This window comes from Parasteatoda tepidariorum, chromosome 1, assembly GCF_043381705.1.
Source record: "Parasteatoda tepidariorum isolate YZ-2023 chromosome 1, CAS_Ptep_4.0, whole genome shotgun sequence".
Taxonomy (NCBI): domain Eukaryota; kingdom Metazoa; phylum Arthropoda; class Arachnida; order Araneae; family Theridiidae; genus Parasteatoda; species Parasteatoda tepidariorum.
Genome location: NC_092204.1, coordinates 62,763,267 through 62,781,318, shown reverse-complemented (window position 1 = coordinate 62,781,318; position 18,052 = coordinate 62,763,267). Strand labels below are relative to the sequence as shown.

Sequence of the window (18,052 nt, the reverse complement as noted above, 5' to 3'; positions counted from 1 at the left end):
TTGAGAGCTGATATGCATACAATACCGTATGCTGTTTATCTAAAAGAAATTTTTACCCTGTTGAATCCCTCTTTCAAAAACTGCTTATTGTATCGACATAAAATTAAGTTGAGAGCTGATATGCATACAACACGACCGAACTGAATTAAAACCTATGTTTGTGTAAAAAATTAGATTCATTGAATCCCAATTGAAAAAAGTTATGCAAGATTTTGACATTAGTCTGTCATTGACACTGTCAGGTTTAAAAATTTTACTTTTTTTCTGTTTAAAAATTGGGGATACTTGAAAGAGGTTATAATTTACTTTCACTGAAAGTGTATTGGTTGATAAATCACTGAAAAAGATGTTCAAGTATGACTCAGTTTACGAAATGAGAAGTAAATCGATGAGAATAACGTCGTATAAATCTAGATGAAATAAGCTACTTAAGAAAATCATGGCTGGCAAACTGATGTAGTACTGCACAGCCTTGCTAATTCAAAGATATGTTATCAGGTTTGTTTTTTTATTTTAGTTTTCACCAAACAAAGAAAGTCCAATATTTTTTTATGAAAAGTAGAACAACATTGGCACTGAGGTCACATCCGAGTTACTCTCACTGGATGCGATACAGCACCTACGATTACCACGAAAGGAAAATGTGCACCTCATTTGTGAAATGAATTTTCCCACTAACAATTTCGAAGTAAAGTTCTTTTCTCTTGACGGCTATTGCCGTAGAGCAGAACTCTCTACCTATGGCAACACTTCACATGCTTTCCCCATTAGCGTAGAGAAAGAAAATACGCCTGATTCTCTATTTTCATACATATTAAAATTTTTTAACTTGGAAAACTATATGGAATTGAAAACTACATTAAACATAGTTTTAACAAAAAGTATCGCGGAAATTTTAAAAAATATTTTTATTAAATGAAAAGGGAGAAGGGCTAAAGGCAGGAAATCGAGTGTTGCGATTGCCAATCAGACCGGTCTGAACCGCATGCAAAAAAGCCCGCCTTTATTATATAAAAATGTCATTTTCAATGCATTTGTCTGTCTTACTATAAGCACGTGTTAATGTTTAGAATCTATTAGGAACCACATGAGAACGGCTCACAAGTTGTTGAAGCCTTTATTTTACAAGGGCCATTCTTATTGTGTGCGATTTATGAAACTCCGATCATCGCCCGGAAAGAATGAGATCCTGATTGGTGAAATATATTCCCCTACTTACGATTCACCAATCAGGCTGTTCTTTTCCTTGAACTAGAATTAGAGATGCATGAATAGCATGCAAAGAGAATGACACTTGAAACTGATGAGAGAAAAATGTAAATTATGTTTAAAGGTTTTAAATTGGGCAGAAGTAAGTAATAAAAATGAGAGAGTGTTCAATTGGGTAGAAACAATCAAAAAGTACGTAAACAAAATTTGATTTTATAGCTCTTACTCTTATCTAATTGATAAGATATATTTATTTTATGACATGGTTCTAAAAAGATGTATCAATTACATACTTTTCGAAAGATTTTTTTCTATTTATTTAAGTGCAAAGGACTTTGGGATTGATAGTCATTAACACTAGCACTTTATACTTACCTTATTTCACTTATAATCCGTCACTTAGGACAGATCGGTATGTCTATTATATTGGTTTTTTTTATGCTTTAAAACTTTCTTTCTTATCCTAAATAAACGTAATATTTTCTAAAACAAATGATTTTAAGTAAATAATAATTTTTCTCAAGTTAGTGTGTTGAAAGAAATATTTATCTTTAAACATTATAATAAGTTTTTAATTTTATTTCACTATAAATTTACAGTTATTGCTTCCTCGGTAATTGATAATGTTTTGATATACTACACTAATGGCTTTATTTTCTACATTTAAATATTTATTTTGTTTATAAGCATAAACTGCAGCTAGTTTCTAAGCAAGTGTCATATTTTGGTAAATAGGTTGAAGACAGGAACAAACTGAAAATGTCAAAAAAAGTAGCCTATGTTGAAGATAAGTTGGATTATGAATCTGATATTTATAGCATATATAGAAAAGATACACCAGAAGAAATTATGTCAAAGATAATGCATTTCTTGAAAGAAAAGGTGATAGTTTTTACTTTCGTTCTATTTCTGGTAATAAGTACACTATTATAGTATGAAATTTATGTAACAGCATAAAAATATAGTATGAATATGCATAAAATTATAGTATGAAATTATAGTATGAAAATGTAACAGCATAAAATTATAGTATGAAATTTTAAGGGAAGATTTTTCCCCCCTCTAACGGCAGGTACTGAACTTTCGTTCTTCACCTCGGAAGATGCCAGAAGTGTTGCTTTTTTAACATTACCCAGTAGATACTTGTGAACCTAAGTTCACGGAGGTGAGCAGCATTATCTACGCGACACTGCCACAGAAACCCGTTTATAGGATGGACCACATCCACATATTACCCAATATAGAACAACCTGCAGAGAGAAACATCCATACCCTAAGGGGGGATTCGAACCCGCAGTCAGGCACGGTAACCGCTCGGTTGGCAAGGAAAGATTATAGTATTGGTAGGTCCCTACGCTAGTACATGTCCCCAAAGTTTGGCCCGCTTCTGAGCAATAACAGATTTGAAACTAAAAAAGAAATATAACATCACAGAAGGGACCTACTTGAAGGATAAAAATCGTGGCCACATCCAGAAGAAGCCTTAGTTTTATTTTCTAATTTTTGCAAATTTAAAATCCCTCTGATGTTTTGGCAATATTATCTGACTCAAACAATACAATATCAATACAATAATATGCCCAATTTTACTATTTTTTTAACCTTCCAAATGTCATTTTACTTAAACAACTATGACTATCTTTTTATAGTTTGATAGTTCCGTTAATATTGAGTTATATGTTGGTTGTAGATTAGGTCAAAGTATCGTCTAAGTAAATGGCATTTTACCTAAATTATTATTATGCATTAATTTTTAGCATGAAGGCTCCTTGGATATTGCTGTAGATGTTGGTTGTGGATCAGGTCAAAGTACTATTGTTCTAGCACCAACTTTCAAAACAGTTTTTGGCATTGATGGTATCGAATCTCAAATAGAAGAAGCTAACAACAACCGGAAGTCCAACAATATAGTTTACAAATGTGGTAAGTTAAATTATTTACCTTATTTGACAGGAATAATTTTCGCATATGTATTTTTTTTTCATGTAAATTTTTTAATAATCTCAGTTAAATTTATTTTTTTAATTTTGATCAGATAGCATCTATAATACTGCTATGCATCTAAGATGCTGAAATATTTTATAAAATAATTTTGCTAATGGCTGAGTGTAATCTTTGTGTTAAGTATCTTGACCCAAGTTGTTTAATATGAAATTACGAATATTGGATGTTGCTTTAATAATATTTTACTGAAAGATTTAATCTTAGATACCGGCAAGCAATGTCAGCATGTGTATTGATCCTGATTGGTTGTTAAAGCGTGGCATTCATGGGTGCCACTCTTCAGTCCTGGGGACTGAAATCAGTCTTGAGAAAAATCAATGNTGTTGGTTGTAGATTAGGTCAAAGTATCGTCTAAGTAAATGGCATTTTACCTAAATTATTATTATGTATTAATTTTTAGCATGAAGGCTCCTTGGATATTGCTGTAGATGTTGGTTGTGGATCAGGTCAAAGTACTATTGTTCTAGCACCAACTTTCAAAACAGTTTTTGGCATTGATGGTATCGAATCTCAAATAGAAGAAGCTAACAACAACCGGAAGTCCAACAATATAGTTTACAAATGTGGTAAGTTAAATTATTTACCTTATTTGTCAGGAATAATTTTCGCATGTGTATTATTTTTTCATGTAAATTTTTTAATATTCTCAGTTAAATTAATTATTTTATTTTGATCAGATAGCATCAATAATACTGCTATGCATCAAAGATGCTGAAATACTTTATAAAATAATTTTGCTAATGGCTGTGTGTAAATATGACTGTGTGTAAGTATATTAATTTAAATGTATCTTTGCTCAAGTTGTTTAATATGAAATGAAGAATATTGGATGTTGCTTTAATAATATTTTACTGAAGGATTTCATCTTAGATACCAGCAAGCAACGTCAGCGTGTGTATTGATCCTGATAGGTTGTTAAAGAGTGGTATTTGTTGCCAATTGTTATTTCCATTCTATTTTGAGTTTGCCTAGCCCATCAAGCATAAATTTTCTTAAGTTCTATATACTTTCACAAGGAAAGATTTGTTTTATTTCTTACTTAACACAAAGACAAACACGAAGCCATGCAGAACATAAATACGCAAAACAAAATAGATGCCAGATGCACAAAACAAAAATAATCATGGTTACAGTAAAATACACAAACAAATAATAAATCTAGGTTAAATAAGTGACATAGACAAGACAGTTATATTTTGAAAAATTTGATATGTGATACAACATTCCATATAGCTTCGTGTTATTTAACTTTCTAACGTATGTGGAGAGACTTAGCTCAGCTTTAACGTCTCTCCACAATGTAATGGTTATAAAAATGTTCTGGTGCTTTTATTTTTATACAGTTGAGCTTTCTTCTTTAATTTAAATCAAGGGTAGCTAGGAACTTTACGCACTATTCAAAATTCAGTTCTCAAAAATACTGGGTTTTTTTCCATTGCTTTTAATATAAGTTAGTATTAGATAATGCATTGCATTTTTTAACTAGGCAACTATTCTTTTATCACAATCCATTTTCCTTATGATACGCACATTTCCTGTTTAATTGCATAGTTCACATTTTTGAATTGAACGTTAAAAAGTTATTATGTTTAGCATAATTTTGATTTTAAATACTTTTTGAAAAATATCTATAACATCTTAATCTATTTTAAATTTAAAACACTTTTTTTATGTGGTCAAAGAGGCTCTTTGCATTTAATAAATGCTTACTCTTTGAAATTATTCTATGTTAAAATTTAATTGCCTTACCAATGAATGAAAAATGTTTCTGAAAAAGATTCGTACTATCTAAATTTAAGCAGTATAAAAAAGACTATCTAATTATCTTTAAAAATTATGCTAAACATTATTACTATGCTAAACATGAAAATAGTTTGAAAAATTAATGTAAATTTAATTTTTCAAATGGCACACTATTTTGAATCTGTCCCATTTATCTATGCTTCTTACAGAACTAATTTTTGTGAACAAATTTTCATTTCTTATCATAGAATTCATATATACCCACTTTTGAATATTATGATTTCATTTACTGATAAATGTATTAAAAATATATTAAATTTAGAACTATCTGGTTTTATAACTAGATGTCTCATAAATCTGCTTTTTATGCAATTTAAAACACATAAACAACTATTATGCTTATCTCTGATTTGTTAAATGTATAATTTAGTTGATTTTTTTTCTATCAGGTTATTGTCATCATAAATTTTTTTTTCCATTTCTATATTCTATTAATATATAAGATTTGTTTTCAAAAATAGATAATTTCATAGCTTAAATATTATCTACTTTATAAAGAAAGTACAGGGTGAGCCAGTCAAACCTGCATTTTTGAAAAGGGCGGAAGAGCCGTGAAAGTGGCCGGAGCGAGTTACCAAGGTTACCATTGTGTCCCCCACAACTAAGCATCTCAGTCGCCATGGAGCAGTGGTCTAAACAACAACGCCGTTCGCTGTGAAAGCGAAAGAATGTTGTTTTTCCAAATCGGGTGATATCCCGAAGTGGAGCAATTTCTTGGTCTCCCCGATCACCCGACCTCACAGCATGCGATTTTTTTCTTGTGTGAATACCTGAAGAGTCAAGTCTTTAAACAACGATCTCCAACGCTTGGGGAACTCAAGAGGAGAATCCGAATAGAAATCAAGAGAATTCCTCAGCGCATGCTCCGTGATGTGATAGGCAGTTTCAGAAATCGTCTACAAGAATGTCTCGATCGGGAAGAACACCATCTTACCTGCGTTATTTTTAAACAGTGAATGTTGTTTCTTGAATTCTTTTTAATGTAGATTAAGTTAGTAACAAGAAAATTTTGAGATATCCATCTGTTTATTTTTTACAGTCATTTAAAAAATGCAAGTTTGACTGGCTCACCCTGCATAAACCTTAATAATAAAATTTTACTGCAATTACTAAGTTAATACTTATGTGATTTCCTATGTCTTTTCTAAATCGTAATTTAAAAAAATTTCCCGTAATAAATTTAATAGATAGTTAATGTTCAAAATCGTGTTATAAATTGAAAATTCTATTAGATATAATTTTTAAGTTCTAAATTTGTTAAACAACATTATATGACTTTTTTAAACAGGCATAAGATGTTTTAATATTTTTACTAAATTCAATCATTAAGAACAAAGGGTTTAATTTGGAATAAAAAAATCTGCGTATACAAAGGAAGAATTATCTACAAACTCATAAATATCTTAAAATTTGCTGAAAATTTTAACACCATTCTATTTCAGTATTTTTTTTATTCTAACTGGGTTATATGTCTGGTCAAAACAATGACTTAAAAAAATAAAACTTCTTTTATTGGCATGACAGCCCTTTGTGGGTCAGAACCTTCCTCCATTCTACTCTTTTCTTTGTAAATAAAATAATGCTTTAAATTCATATTTATATATGCTCTTATGGATAAATAGGTCCTGCTGAAACCTTACCTTTTGAAAATAACTCTGTTCAACTAATAACTACTGCAACAAGTCTTCACTGGTTTGATATGACTCTATTCTTCTCTGAAGCTAAGCGTATACTTTGTAATAATGGGGTGTTGGCTGTTTATGGATACTCACGTATAAAGCCATCTATGAGTACTCCAGCTCTTGACCAAAAAGTTAATCAACTTTATGACTGGGTAAATGATTCGAGTGTTATCTTTAATTGTTTTTTGCTTTTGAAAGAAACTGAAATTCAAAAAATGGAAAAATTAGAAGATATATTTTTTTTGTGTTCAGTTTTGTTCAAGTTAAAAATAAAAATTAGACTTATATGATGTATAAGTTTATTGCTAGTTTTTATTTTTCATAGCTTTGTAAAGTGGGCTGGATTAGCGCATGAGTATGAGTTATTAATCTTTATGACTTTATTAAAAAAGGGTTTAAAAAACTATACAATAATTTATTTATTTTTTTCATTTTTAATTATAATGATTGTGAGGGAATTTTTTTAATATAGCTATGGAAGAAGAAACAAGATACAAGAATTGAAGTCTNTTTGAAAATAACTCTGTTCAACTAATAACTACTGCAACAAGTCTTCACTGGTTTGATATGACTCTATTCTTCTCTGAAGCTAAGCGTATACTTTGTAATAATGGGGTGTTGGCTGTTTATGGATACTCACGTATAAAGCCATCTATGAGTACTCCAGCTCTTGACCAAAAAGTTAATCAACTTTATGACTGGGTAAATGATTCGAGTGTTATCTTTAATTATTTTTTGCTTTTGAAAGAAACTGAAATTCAAAAAATGAAACAATTAGAAGATATATTTTTTTTGTGTTCAGTTATGTTCAAGTTAAAAATAAAAATTAGACTTATATGATGTAAGTTTATTGCTAGTTTTTATTTTTCATAGCTTTGTAAGGTGGACTGGATTAGTGCATGAGTATGAATTATTATTCTTTATGACTTTATTAAAAAAGGGTTTAAAAAACTATACAAAAAAAATTTTTTCATTCATTTGCGAGGGAATTTTTTTAATATAGCTATGGGAGAAGAACCAAGATACAAGAATTGATGTCTGAAACAAGAATTCAGTTTTGGAACCTTAAAAATTGATAAAGCAATTGACTAACGTATTTTTTATAAATTACCTTAAAATATTATATAAACATTAAGTATGTAAAATATTTAATAAGTATCACATAAATTATTTGACCAATGTTTTAATTGGGATTTGAAATCATAATTTAAAATATGTTTTAAAGTTCAAGATTGTGCATAGTAATTAGCCGTATAAATAATGTAAGCTTGCAAGATTTAAAATTAAAAACTGAATAGCTAAGTTGATCATTTCAATATTAACTGAAGAAGGCAACACGTTAGAAAAACATAGTAAAAAGCATAGAAAGGTTCTCACTAGTTAAATTATTAAATTTATTTATTTATTTTTTTAAATTTACTATATTATATAGCCTTTATCTGTAGATGTATCATAAATGTACAATTGCCAATTCAACGAAATGTAAAAATAAGACAGAATTTAAGTATACTTTGCCTTACAAGAAACTATATATATAACATGAAGTTTTTGAGCGAACTAAAGATTCACATTGTTTCGTCATTACTTAACTTATCGAGATATTAAAATGTAAAATTCTAGATTTCAAATGAAAAAAATTTAAAAATAATACATGCCAATTTAAGTATACACTGCCTTACAAGAAACTATATATATACATGAATTTTTTGAGCGAACTTAAGATTCACATAGTTTATATAGTTTTGTCATTACTTAACTTATCAAGATGTTAAATTGTGAAAGATTTTAGATTTCAAGTTAAATAAATATAAACAATTAACATTCAAGTCAAACTGGAATTCAAGTTGAACAGAAACTTAAGTTAACTTTTTTTCCTCCAGTTTTTAAAGCTTTATCTTCAGTGGTGTAAGTTTAGTGCAGTCCTTTAGTGATGAGTCTGTCTATAAATTTTCTTTATTTCATTTCTTTGGTTAGTGTAAAAAAAAGTTATTTTAAGCCTGTTGCTGTTAGATTTATCTCTGAATTCTATTTTAAGACTAGAAAAAAGTTCAATATTTGTTAGAAATCTAATTTTATTTATTTTTTTCATAGTTTTATGATGTATTAGACCCATATACCAAACCACAAGTAAAGATACTTATCCACAAATATAACAAAGTAGAATTTCCATTTGAAGAAGTTGTGAGGTGATGTATTTTTTGTACTTTTTTTTGGCAAACAGGTTTTATTGATAAAACTGTTTTAATATATGCAAGAATACATTTTAAGAATTTACTCATTTCAAAAATCATTTCTACTAAAAGCTTACTTTGTAAAATTGAAATTTGTTGACATTGAAATTTGTTTTTAACTCAGTGATTTTGAATTACCAAGAATACTAGTACTACTCATAGTGGAATGGATATAATAATAAAGCAAATTAACTATTGAATTCTGATATAGACAAAAGTTATCATTCTAAGGAATAAAAAAATGATACTATCTCAACGAAGTGGAACAGTTTAAGTTTTAAAATTTATTGAAGTTTAAAACAATTTTTGTGGATAAGACACTCATCTACACTTACCTAATATTATTTGAATTGTTAAGGAATCGAATATGTTTAATAAATTTATTTTGCAGAGATAATGAAATATATTTATTGTTAGGTTATACTATATCGTTAGTACTAATCGATATATACTATATTGTTATGCTATACCGTATTGTTTGGCACTGCATGTCCTCCTTTGGACTTTGTGCCATTAAACCCTACATTCAATCAACTAAATATGTATTTATATATGTGCTTTTAATAGCAAAATCACTTATTTTAGAGTTAGTCTAACTCTGATAGCTCCATTTTTCTGTAATTTGAAGTGACTTTAAAGTTCTAGTGAATGAATCTGCTGTAACATTGATTGCTATTTCAGTAATATGTGCCATTCGAGGAGTTTATTACATTTTGATACACCAATGTTTTTTTATGAGCAATTGCAACGTCTTAGATCAATAAATTCTTTTATTTTATATTTTATTTTTAAAAAAATTGTATGCAATGTAGAATGGCATACAATTTTTGTTGATACTTATCCTTATACAAAAAGCAGGGGAATAGTTAATCTGAGTATTGTTTATTGAAAAAATTCTGAAGATAAGAATGCTGAAGCATACTGTTTTTGCAAAATCTTATACTATTTTTGCAAAATCTCAAAACAGTATGGAGTAGGTAGGTAGTAGGGTAGTCGGCAGTTCTTTTCCCCCCCAAGATGTTACATTAAATAAATCTATGTTTTGTAATCTATAGAAATATATTTTTATTTAAGGAACTTCTTTGTTTTGTGAATGAGAAATGCAGACCAAGTTCTTGGTGTTTTCATAATTACAGAACTCATTACAGAATATTTAATAACTCAATATCTTAATATTGATGTTTCACTGTAGATTCATACTTGCTTATATTATCTAACTCTATTACTCTGTTTTGTTCAAAATTGAATTCTTAAAACTAAAAATCAATTGTAGGGTTCCAGATGTACGATGTATGATTAAAGGTAGCTTGTCTGACATAGTTGGCTATGTAAAGACTTACTCCATGCTTAATATTTGCAGAGAGCAAGATCCAGGTAGAGAGGTTGATATCTTATCAGAATTTGAAAAAAGGTAAATAATTTCATAAATATTGCAGTAAAATTTAAATTAATGATTAATAATTGTAAGATAATGGTTAATTTATATTTTTTAAATCCTGCTTATTCTTGTAATGCAGTGGTTCAGAATTCAGTTTAGGCCACAAAACAAACTGCTTTACTACTCTAAAAATTTCTTGCAAGCTATAAAATAAGAAACTAATTAATAGTCTACCTCTTTTACCTGATTATTAATATTAATAGTTTATCATCAACTTCTCATTTACACGAAGCCTGACATAAAATGTCTGATATCATTCCATTAGTGAAAATTTGTTTTTTCATCTCCCATTCTTATAGTTTAAGTTCAGATATTAATTCCTTGGAAAAGAAGACTCCAAATCAAGCCAAAACCCAGTCGCGCGATTAATATATATATTTTTAATGTCAAGTGGTTATTTTTCACATGTTCTTTCAATGCAAGATTCTTAAGATTTTAGGAACAGTGGGAATTTGAAGAGACTTTTTTTCATGCTAGTGAAGTATCAATATTGCTTTTATTAGCCTCGTGTAAATAAAGCTAAGTCACACTTTTAAAAGTTTAAATTTTTTTTATTATTTGAAACTGCATCAAACTATTTTAAAAAAACTCAGTGGCCTAACGAGAATCAAGGCCTATTGTGCCATCCCAGTTTTCTTTATTTTGGTCTCTGGGTGGCAGATGATCCGGATTGGAGATCAGCCGAATGCGGAACCCTAAATGTTTTATCTCCAAGCATGGTTGATACTCATTTTATCAACCCACAAAAGGGATGAAAGGTTTAATCAATTTAGCCCAATCTGAAGACAGAACCCCAAACCTGTGCATGAAGCACTACCATTCAACCACCAGACATCTATAAAAATATTGAACGTCTGTACATTTTTGAAGAAAGGCACTTTTTAACTTTAACTCAAATATACGATATTATGGTAAATAATAATAAAGCACCATTAAGTGAGTTACTTAGGCTTAAGCAAATAAAGTAGAATCCTATGAAAATACAATTTTGATAAATCACATGAATAGCAATTGAGTAGTCTTTTGTAAAATGTTTTTAATTCTTGCATTTTCAAATGATTAGTTTAATAGACCAAAATTAACAAATACAAACAATTTTTGATAATAATTTTTCTAGATTGTATAAAATTGGAGAAGAAGATAATATTACTCCAAATGAAGTAACAAATCTGTATATAGATTATGTTTTGATTCTCTGCAGAAAAGTAGTTGCACAAACTGTACAATGATGTTTCAAATTATATACTTCTGCTTCAATCAAACACAGCAACAAAACAAACAAAATTTATTTGATGTAATTTTTAAAAAAATTCTTTTAGTTGAAATGTTATAATTTGTTGTTGATAATAATTTTGTAAATAAAGGTTAAATTTATTAGCATTATTCCTGTATGTCTATTCAGGTAAAGTGTTATGTTTGATTTTGCATCTTAACAATTTTTGCTAATAATTTTTTTATTAGTAAAATATTGGGTAACTCTTTTTAATCATAAAAATTGCATTTTTGTAAGTCTGAAAATTGTACCACTAAATCAAGTTATATTCAAAATATTTTTATTATTATTATTATCTGAGCACTTCAAAATGATTTTTAAAGGCTTTTCTTGTTCATTCAAATTAAAACTTTTTCCTCTTCAGTAGTAATATGTATATTTTATTTGTATGCATTTTAGCTATGCGAAACAAAATGTTTAAATGATACTTGTGATTATGGATGTGACTATTATAGTGATGGGACTATTATTACAGTGATAAAAAAAACATCTAAAAAAATTACAAAATTAAAGCCAGTAAAAATATAACCAATACAAGTTTTTTTTTTATTAGATACTGTTTTATTTTTTATAAACTAATTTAATTTCAAATATTTATATAATATTTACTTATTCCTTTTTAACTTTAAATATTTATTTATATTGTAAGCGAAGCATCAATCAAAACAGTATGAAATTTGAATTATAAAAAATAATACATTTTAAATATAATATACATATAAATTGCTATAGTGAAACAATTTATTTGAAGCAGGTTTGTGTCTAATATTGTTGTATGACTTTTTTTAACAGTTTCGCTTAATAAGAATTTCACTTGTTTAATTGAAATGTTATATGGATTTTTTTTATTTTCCTACAACATTTGTGTTGCTTCTTTTCAATTTTTGTTTTACCTTAATGTTCTATACTAAATAACCTTTATTTAAAAAATGTTATAATAATAGTGAATTTTTTTAATTTTCATTCCATTCAAATACTATAGTTTGATTTAATTGGAAAATTTTCTATTAAAGAATGTATTTCAATATTCATTACTTTTGTTTTTGATTTCACCAAAGCATAGGATTTGTTTTATTCATATTCAACCTTCCTTGTTGAAATAGAACTTCATCAAACTATTGTTTTTACTTTGAATAATTTCTATGATTATAAAAAAAAGACAAAAGTTTTTAATGGCATTTTATTTTGAAATCTTTCATGCATGATGCAAATTTTTCATTGTAAAAAGAAAACATTATAGTAAAAGAAATATATAAGTTGAAATAATATTAATAATACAAAATTCTTAGCACGTTTTTTTTTTAACTGAAAGTTAAACATGAATAAAATTTCAACAAAACAGAAGAAGCTCATTTCAAGAAACAAATAATGTATCTGACAAAGTTATTAAGTATTTGTAAAATATCTTTCATTATAAACACATTGTTTTTGCAACCAAAATTAAAAATGTGAAATTTCATTTTCAGAAAGACATGCAATTCAATTAAAAATAAATATACATAGTAATGAAAATAATATATCAATGTCATTACAATAATAATATTAAATTGGAAGTAATAGATTAAATGGTTAAAAAAAATATGTGTGTAATTAATTCAATTTATAGCCACTTTCCTCATACCATATATTTCATAACACTAAATGCTGAGAACATCAATAACAACAAGTAATAATTTTAAACTGCCAAGTCTGATGGAAAGAGACTTTTAATTTATATATAAATATGCTTATTTCAGTTACCAGATCAAATATTAAAAAACAGAATAATTTCTACAGTTTTAAAAACTCTCATATATATTATCAAAGTAGGACACTAAAAGAAGTAATAAAATTATTTCATGACTAAATAAATAAATCATATTATTTTATGAGTTTGCAAAAATTAACCTAATCCTGAATATTTTAATGTGTTTTTTAACCTCTTTTAAAGCTTTCAAATTATATCGTTGCATGCAACTTTTTTATCTATTACTTTTTTAGTGTCAATAAGGCATTTCAGTGGAATTCTTACATAAGATTGAGCAATGGCAAATTAAATAAACCTCTTAAGCTGATTCTAATTTCATAATGACAATTATGAGACACACTTTTTCCTTGTAGATAATACTGCTATGTTACAAAATAAAAATAGGTGCAGTATATCCACCAAAATATTTTAAATTTTCAGTCCTTATGAATAGTGCAAAAACAATGGATTAAAAAATTTGTTTTATAGATTCATTAAACTATTAATACATTTAAACCTTTACTTATTAAACAGAACGAATAGGGAGGTATAACATTTACAAGAGCTCACTAAAGAACTCTTAAAGTATAGTAGAATATAGTTATTATTTAAATCAGTGAACTTCTTTTCACGCTTGCAAATAATAATTGCATAGATGAAAATTGATATGTAAAATATTCAATAAAATCACTTTATAACTAAAACTGAATCTTTTGAAACAGCAAAGAAATTTCAAGCTGATAAGTCACAATATAGTTAAATTAATATAACAGTAAATTGATATCAACAGATTAAATAATTTTGCATTCAACCAATACATTAATCACTGGTTAAATATTAAGTTTATTAAAAATAAAATACTATTCAGATTTTTTTATCAATATATGTTTCATTTGCAAATAATTAGAAAATAAGTAGAACAGTTTCATCGATCATTTAGTAAAAGCATTATTCTTATTAATTTTGCTTTCTTTGGGTATAATGTTTTAAAAAAAACATTCACAAAACATGCTTTTACAGCAATAAGTTTAATCTCTTAGTTGAAATTTACTTGTATTTATTTTAAATTAGTATTACCACAGTAAGAGTTGCATATGTGTGCAAGAAGTTAAAAATAAACTCCTAGAGCAATATTTCTTTACTTATTCAATAATGATGTTAAAAGAAAACTATCAATAAATACATTGCAGACATCAGTTTAAACATGTTTTTTTCTTTTTCTCAAAATAGGAAATATACTGTTTGCTATGACTACATAAATGCATATATTCCTAGTGTTGGACTTCTTAAATTTCTACAACTGCTTAGAAAAAGAATTCATAACAGAAATGCAAAGACTCTTTATACATTTATATGTTTTTTACTCAATATTAGCTAAAATCTAACTGTACATATTTATAATAGGCAGCATTTAAATGAAATTTATAGGGAAAAAACTAAAGTGGATCGATTATAAATATTTTTAGAGAAAGCTCATATATTAAATGATCTGACATTAAATAAATAGTTCTTTAAGAAGCATGAAAAATTGCATTGTATAACTTGCATAAATTGATCACTGTTCTTTTAGATTAACTATATTTTTAATTTAAATGCAGTAAGTGAAATGTTTCAATAGAAGAGGAATTTCCAACCTATTTCAACAAAAGCTGACATTGCTTTTTAAATATTCATTAGTACATAAAATAAAAATTGAGTTGCCACAATGAGAAAAACAGCAGATAGACAAATAGTTAAATAGAAATAATATTATTAAAACAAAATACTGTGTATTTTAAGGTGTTATTCTTAATAGGATTGCAATTTAAATAAGGTGAAAGAAACTTGGCAGCATAGCATTGGTCTGTAACAGGCTCTAGTGCCGAAGAGGGTGAAGAAATTAAATCGATATATTCTTGTTTAATTGCATTTTTAAAACAAAAATTTGTTCTTAATTTACAATTTTAAAAAATAAAATAATAATTTAATTTTTAACGCATATGTTGACACAACAATTAAGCATGGATTAATTTGATAAGGTCATATTTTATCAAGAATAAAAGATAATGAAATGATATGGATTAAAGGTGTTTTCAGTTGGTGCAATGAAACTACCATGAAGTCTTTGTAATTTCTAAAAACATTTTATGCATAACAACTAGATTAATGCAAGGTGTTTAGACTTATTTATAAATGCCTTTTACCATTATTATAGGAGTTCTGTTTGTCTAAGATAGGTAATCTGCCAGTAACTATGGTAACGAGGTATGATAATTTCAGGTAGGGGTGGGGGATCCCTCTTTAGGACTGGTTTAGGCGAGAGAAGCGACCTCTTTCATCGAAGCTACCCTCCCTAAAATGCCCTCTTCTTGTTTCCATAGCACCAGACTGCCGCAGACTTAGTGGCGGTCAGAGTACCTATCTTAGACAAACAGTACCTTAGTATTTTGTAAACATCAGATTGAATCAAAACCTTATTTCAGTGACAAAATTTCATAACTTTTAAACTTTAAAAAAAAAGTGAATTAATATTTTTAAAAAAAAACATAAGTAAAATTGGCATTGAACATTTTAAGGCGTAAATAAAATCACAGATATATAAAATAAAAAATTCCATTTTAAAATAAAATACTTTTTTTGTAGTTAATATCTTATACATAAACTGTAACTGTCCATATATATTATTACATATTTGATGCTTTTAGACTCTCATCATTCCCATAATAACATCCATACCCCCTTTTGCCAAGATGAGACGTTGCCACAATTTTTAGTTCAAGGAACCCCTTGACATATAGAACCCCTATTTGTGTGCATTTCTTTGCAACACACTTTTAGAATGAATTAAAAGGAACTTTCTGGTTATTTATCAATTTCTACTATCAAACTATAACATAAAAACATGCTTGTGTATCTTATATATATTTATGAGTATTATTCATGTAATCTAGTTTTTAAAACTATTTTTCAAATTTTTCTCCTTCGTATATATGGGTAATATAAATCTATAAAAACAAGTTTTATTGACTTATGCTTCAATGTTTCAATAAAACTAATGCAAAATTAATTTGTACGCTTGATACAAATCGCTGGGATTTTCAAACAAAAAATTTTGAAGATTTAGAGGCATTTTAGTTTTTTATTCAGACTTATTGCGCTACTGAGAAGTTTAAATTTTCATGAATTTTCAAGAGAATTTTTTATAGAACTTAGTTTGAAAATTAGTGATCTCGACAATATCTTAAGAATTAAACAAAAATTTTATTCATTGCCATTCAATTTGTTTTAAACACAATACTTATATTTTATTATGATAAATATATACATAATTTAGATGGAAAGGGTTTGCTGAATAAAATTTTAAACGTTAAAATATACACAATCTTATATGTGAAATGATATTTTATATTACCACACATTTGATCAATTAAACGATAGGTTTTCAAGCTATTTTTGATCACCCACTTTGCAAGACAAAAATTTTCAATATCTAAAATACTTCTAACTGTTCCATAATTTATTGAAAATATACCTAATGTCCAATGCATTCATCTTTATAAATTTTATTTAGATACTTAAGTAGCCCATATTTAATATTTGTATTAATGAATTTATCACTTTCACTAAAGCTTTATATAGTATAAATGAATGCTTACAAAGAATTTTTTTCTTAAAATAGAATCCAATTTTCCTGTCCAAAAGTCCTGTAAAAGATTTAAATATTAATAAAGTATTCATAAAAATTTTTAAAATATATTTTGGAAAAACTTAATGGATATTTTTTAAATATAAATGGAGATCTTTATCCCAATGGCAATATTACCTGCAGTTTAAACACTTTTCAAATAGTTCCACTCTAGTATTAATGAGTGATGATTGACTTGGGAAAAAAATGATATTGCTGTCAAAAAATAAATTCTACATTCAATATCCTCCCCAAAAGTAGTAATATATATGAACAATCGCAACACACAAAAAAAATAATAATTTGTAAATTAATACTAAAATTTCTAGAAAGAAAGAAACAGGATATTTATAAACAAAATGTTTGTTTTAAGTAATTTTACTTGTTCATAACTTCTCACAGTATAGATCTTAATACCAACATACAATCATCAAATAAGTCTAAAATTAAACAATAACAAAAATAACTTTTTCAAAGGGACTAATCATACAGTAGGCATAAATTACATCATTTAGTTCAACTAATTAAATATCCAAGATTTGTTCTAAATAAAATTATGTTTATGACTAGAACCACTATCTATGTTTTCTACATACTCTCTGTTTCGATAAGCAAGCCAAAATTTCAACATAGACATAAAATTCGCTGAATTGCCAATCATTGAGGTTATATAGAATTCCTCAGTGCATGCTAAATTTGATAACTACATTTACAACATGGTGAGCAATAATGTTGACCTGAGAACAAAAACATTATGGCATGTTACACAAAAAGCATTCATCACCATCATTTACAAAAAATAAAAAACTAAGTTATTAAAATAAATATATCACAGACGGTAGATTTGAGTTGCATTCAAATTTATCATTTTGGAACGAGGCCACGAGGAACGGGATACTGCTCCACATCAACTTTAGTTTTCATTTGACGACCACAATTTGAGGATGCTCTGATTCTGAAAGAAAAGAAAACAATAACATTGTAGGTCAATCCAATTGTAAATCAGTTTACAGTAGAAAAAT

General features: G+C 27.4%; 3 protein-coding genes across 4 annotated transcripts in view; 2 read left to right on the top strand and 1 right to left on the bottom strand.

Annotated features, from left to right (window-relative positions):
- LOC107455746 (zonadhesin) overlaps positions 1-18,052 on the top strand; it is a 346,128-nt gene that overhangs the window by 167,354 nt on the left and 160,722 nt on the right. The window lies entirely within an intron of this gene.
- On the top strand, positions 1,359-11,621 carry LOC107445017 (uncharacterized). Its single transcript, XM_071178924.1, has 8 exons — positions 1,359-1,621; positions 1,945-2,091; positions 2,967-3,132; positions 6,639-6,975; positions 7,205-7,400; positions 8,790-8,884; positions 10,203-10,340; positions 11,485-11,621. The coding sequence occupies exons 2-8, from the start codon at positions 1,969-1,971 to the stop codon at positions 11,594-11,596; spliced, it is 1,167 nt and encodes a 388-aa protein (XP_071035025.1). The 5' UTR covers positions 1,359-1,621; positions 1,945-1,968; the 3' UTR covers positions 11,597-11,621.
- LOC107445016 (kinesin-like protein KIF3B) overlaps positions 12,807-18,052 on the bottom strand; it is a 34,662-nt gene continuing 29,416 nt past the window's right edge. For both annotated transcript variants that reach the window (XM_016059325.4, XM_016059326.3), the window contains one exon: positions 12,807-17,985. In XM_016059325.4, coding sequence (XP_015914811.1) covers positions 17,895-17,985 — 91 coding nt within the window. In that variant the 3' untranslated portion in view covers positions 12,807-17,894. The remainder of the gene's footprint in view (positions 17,986-18,052) is intronic.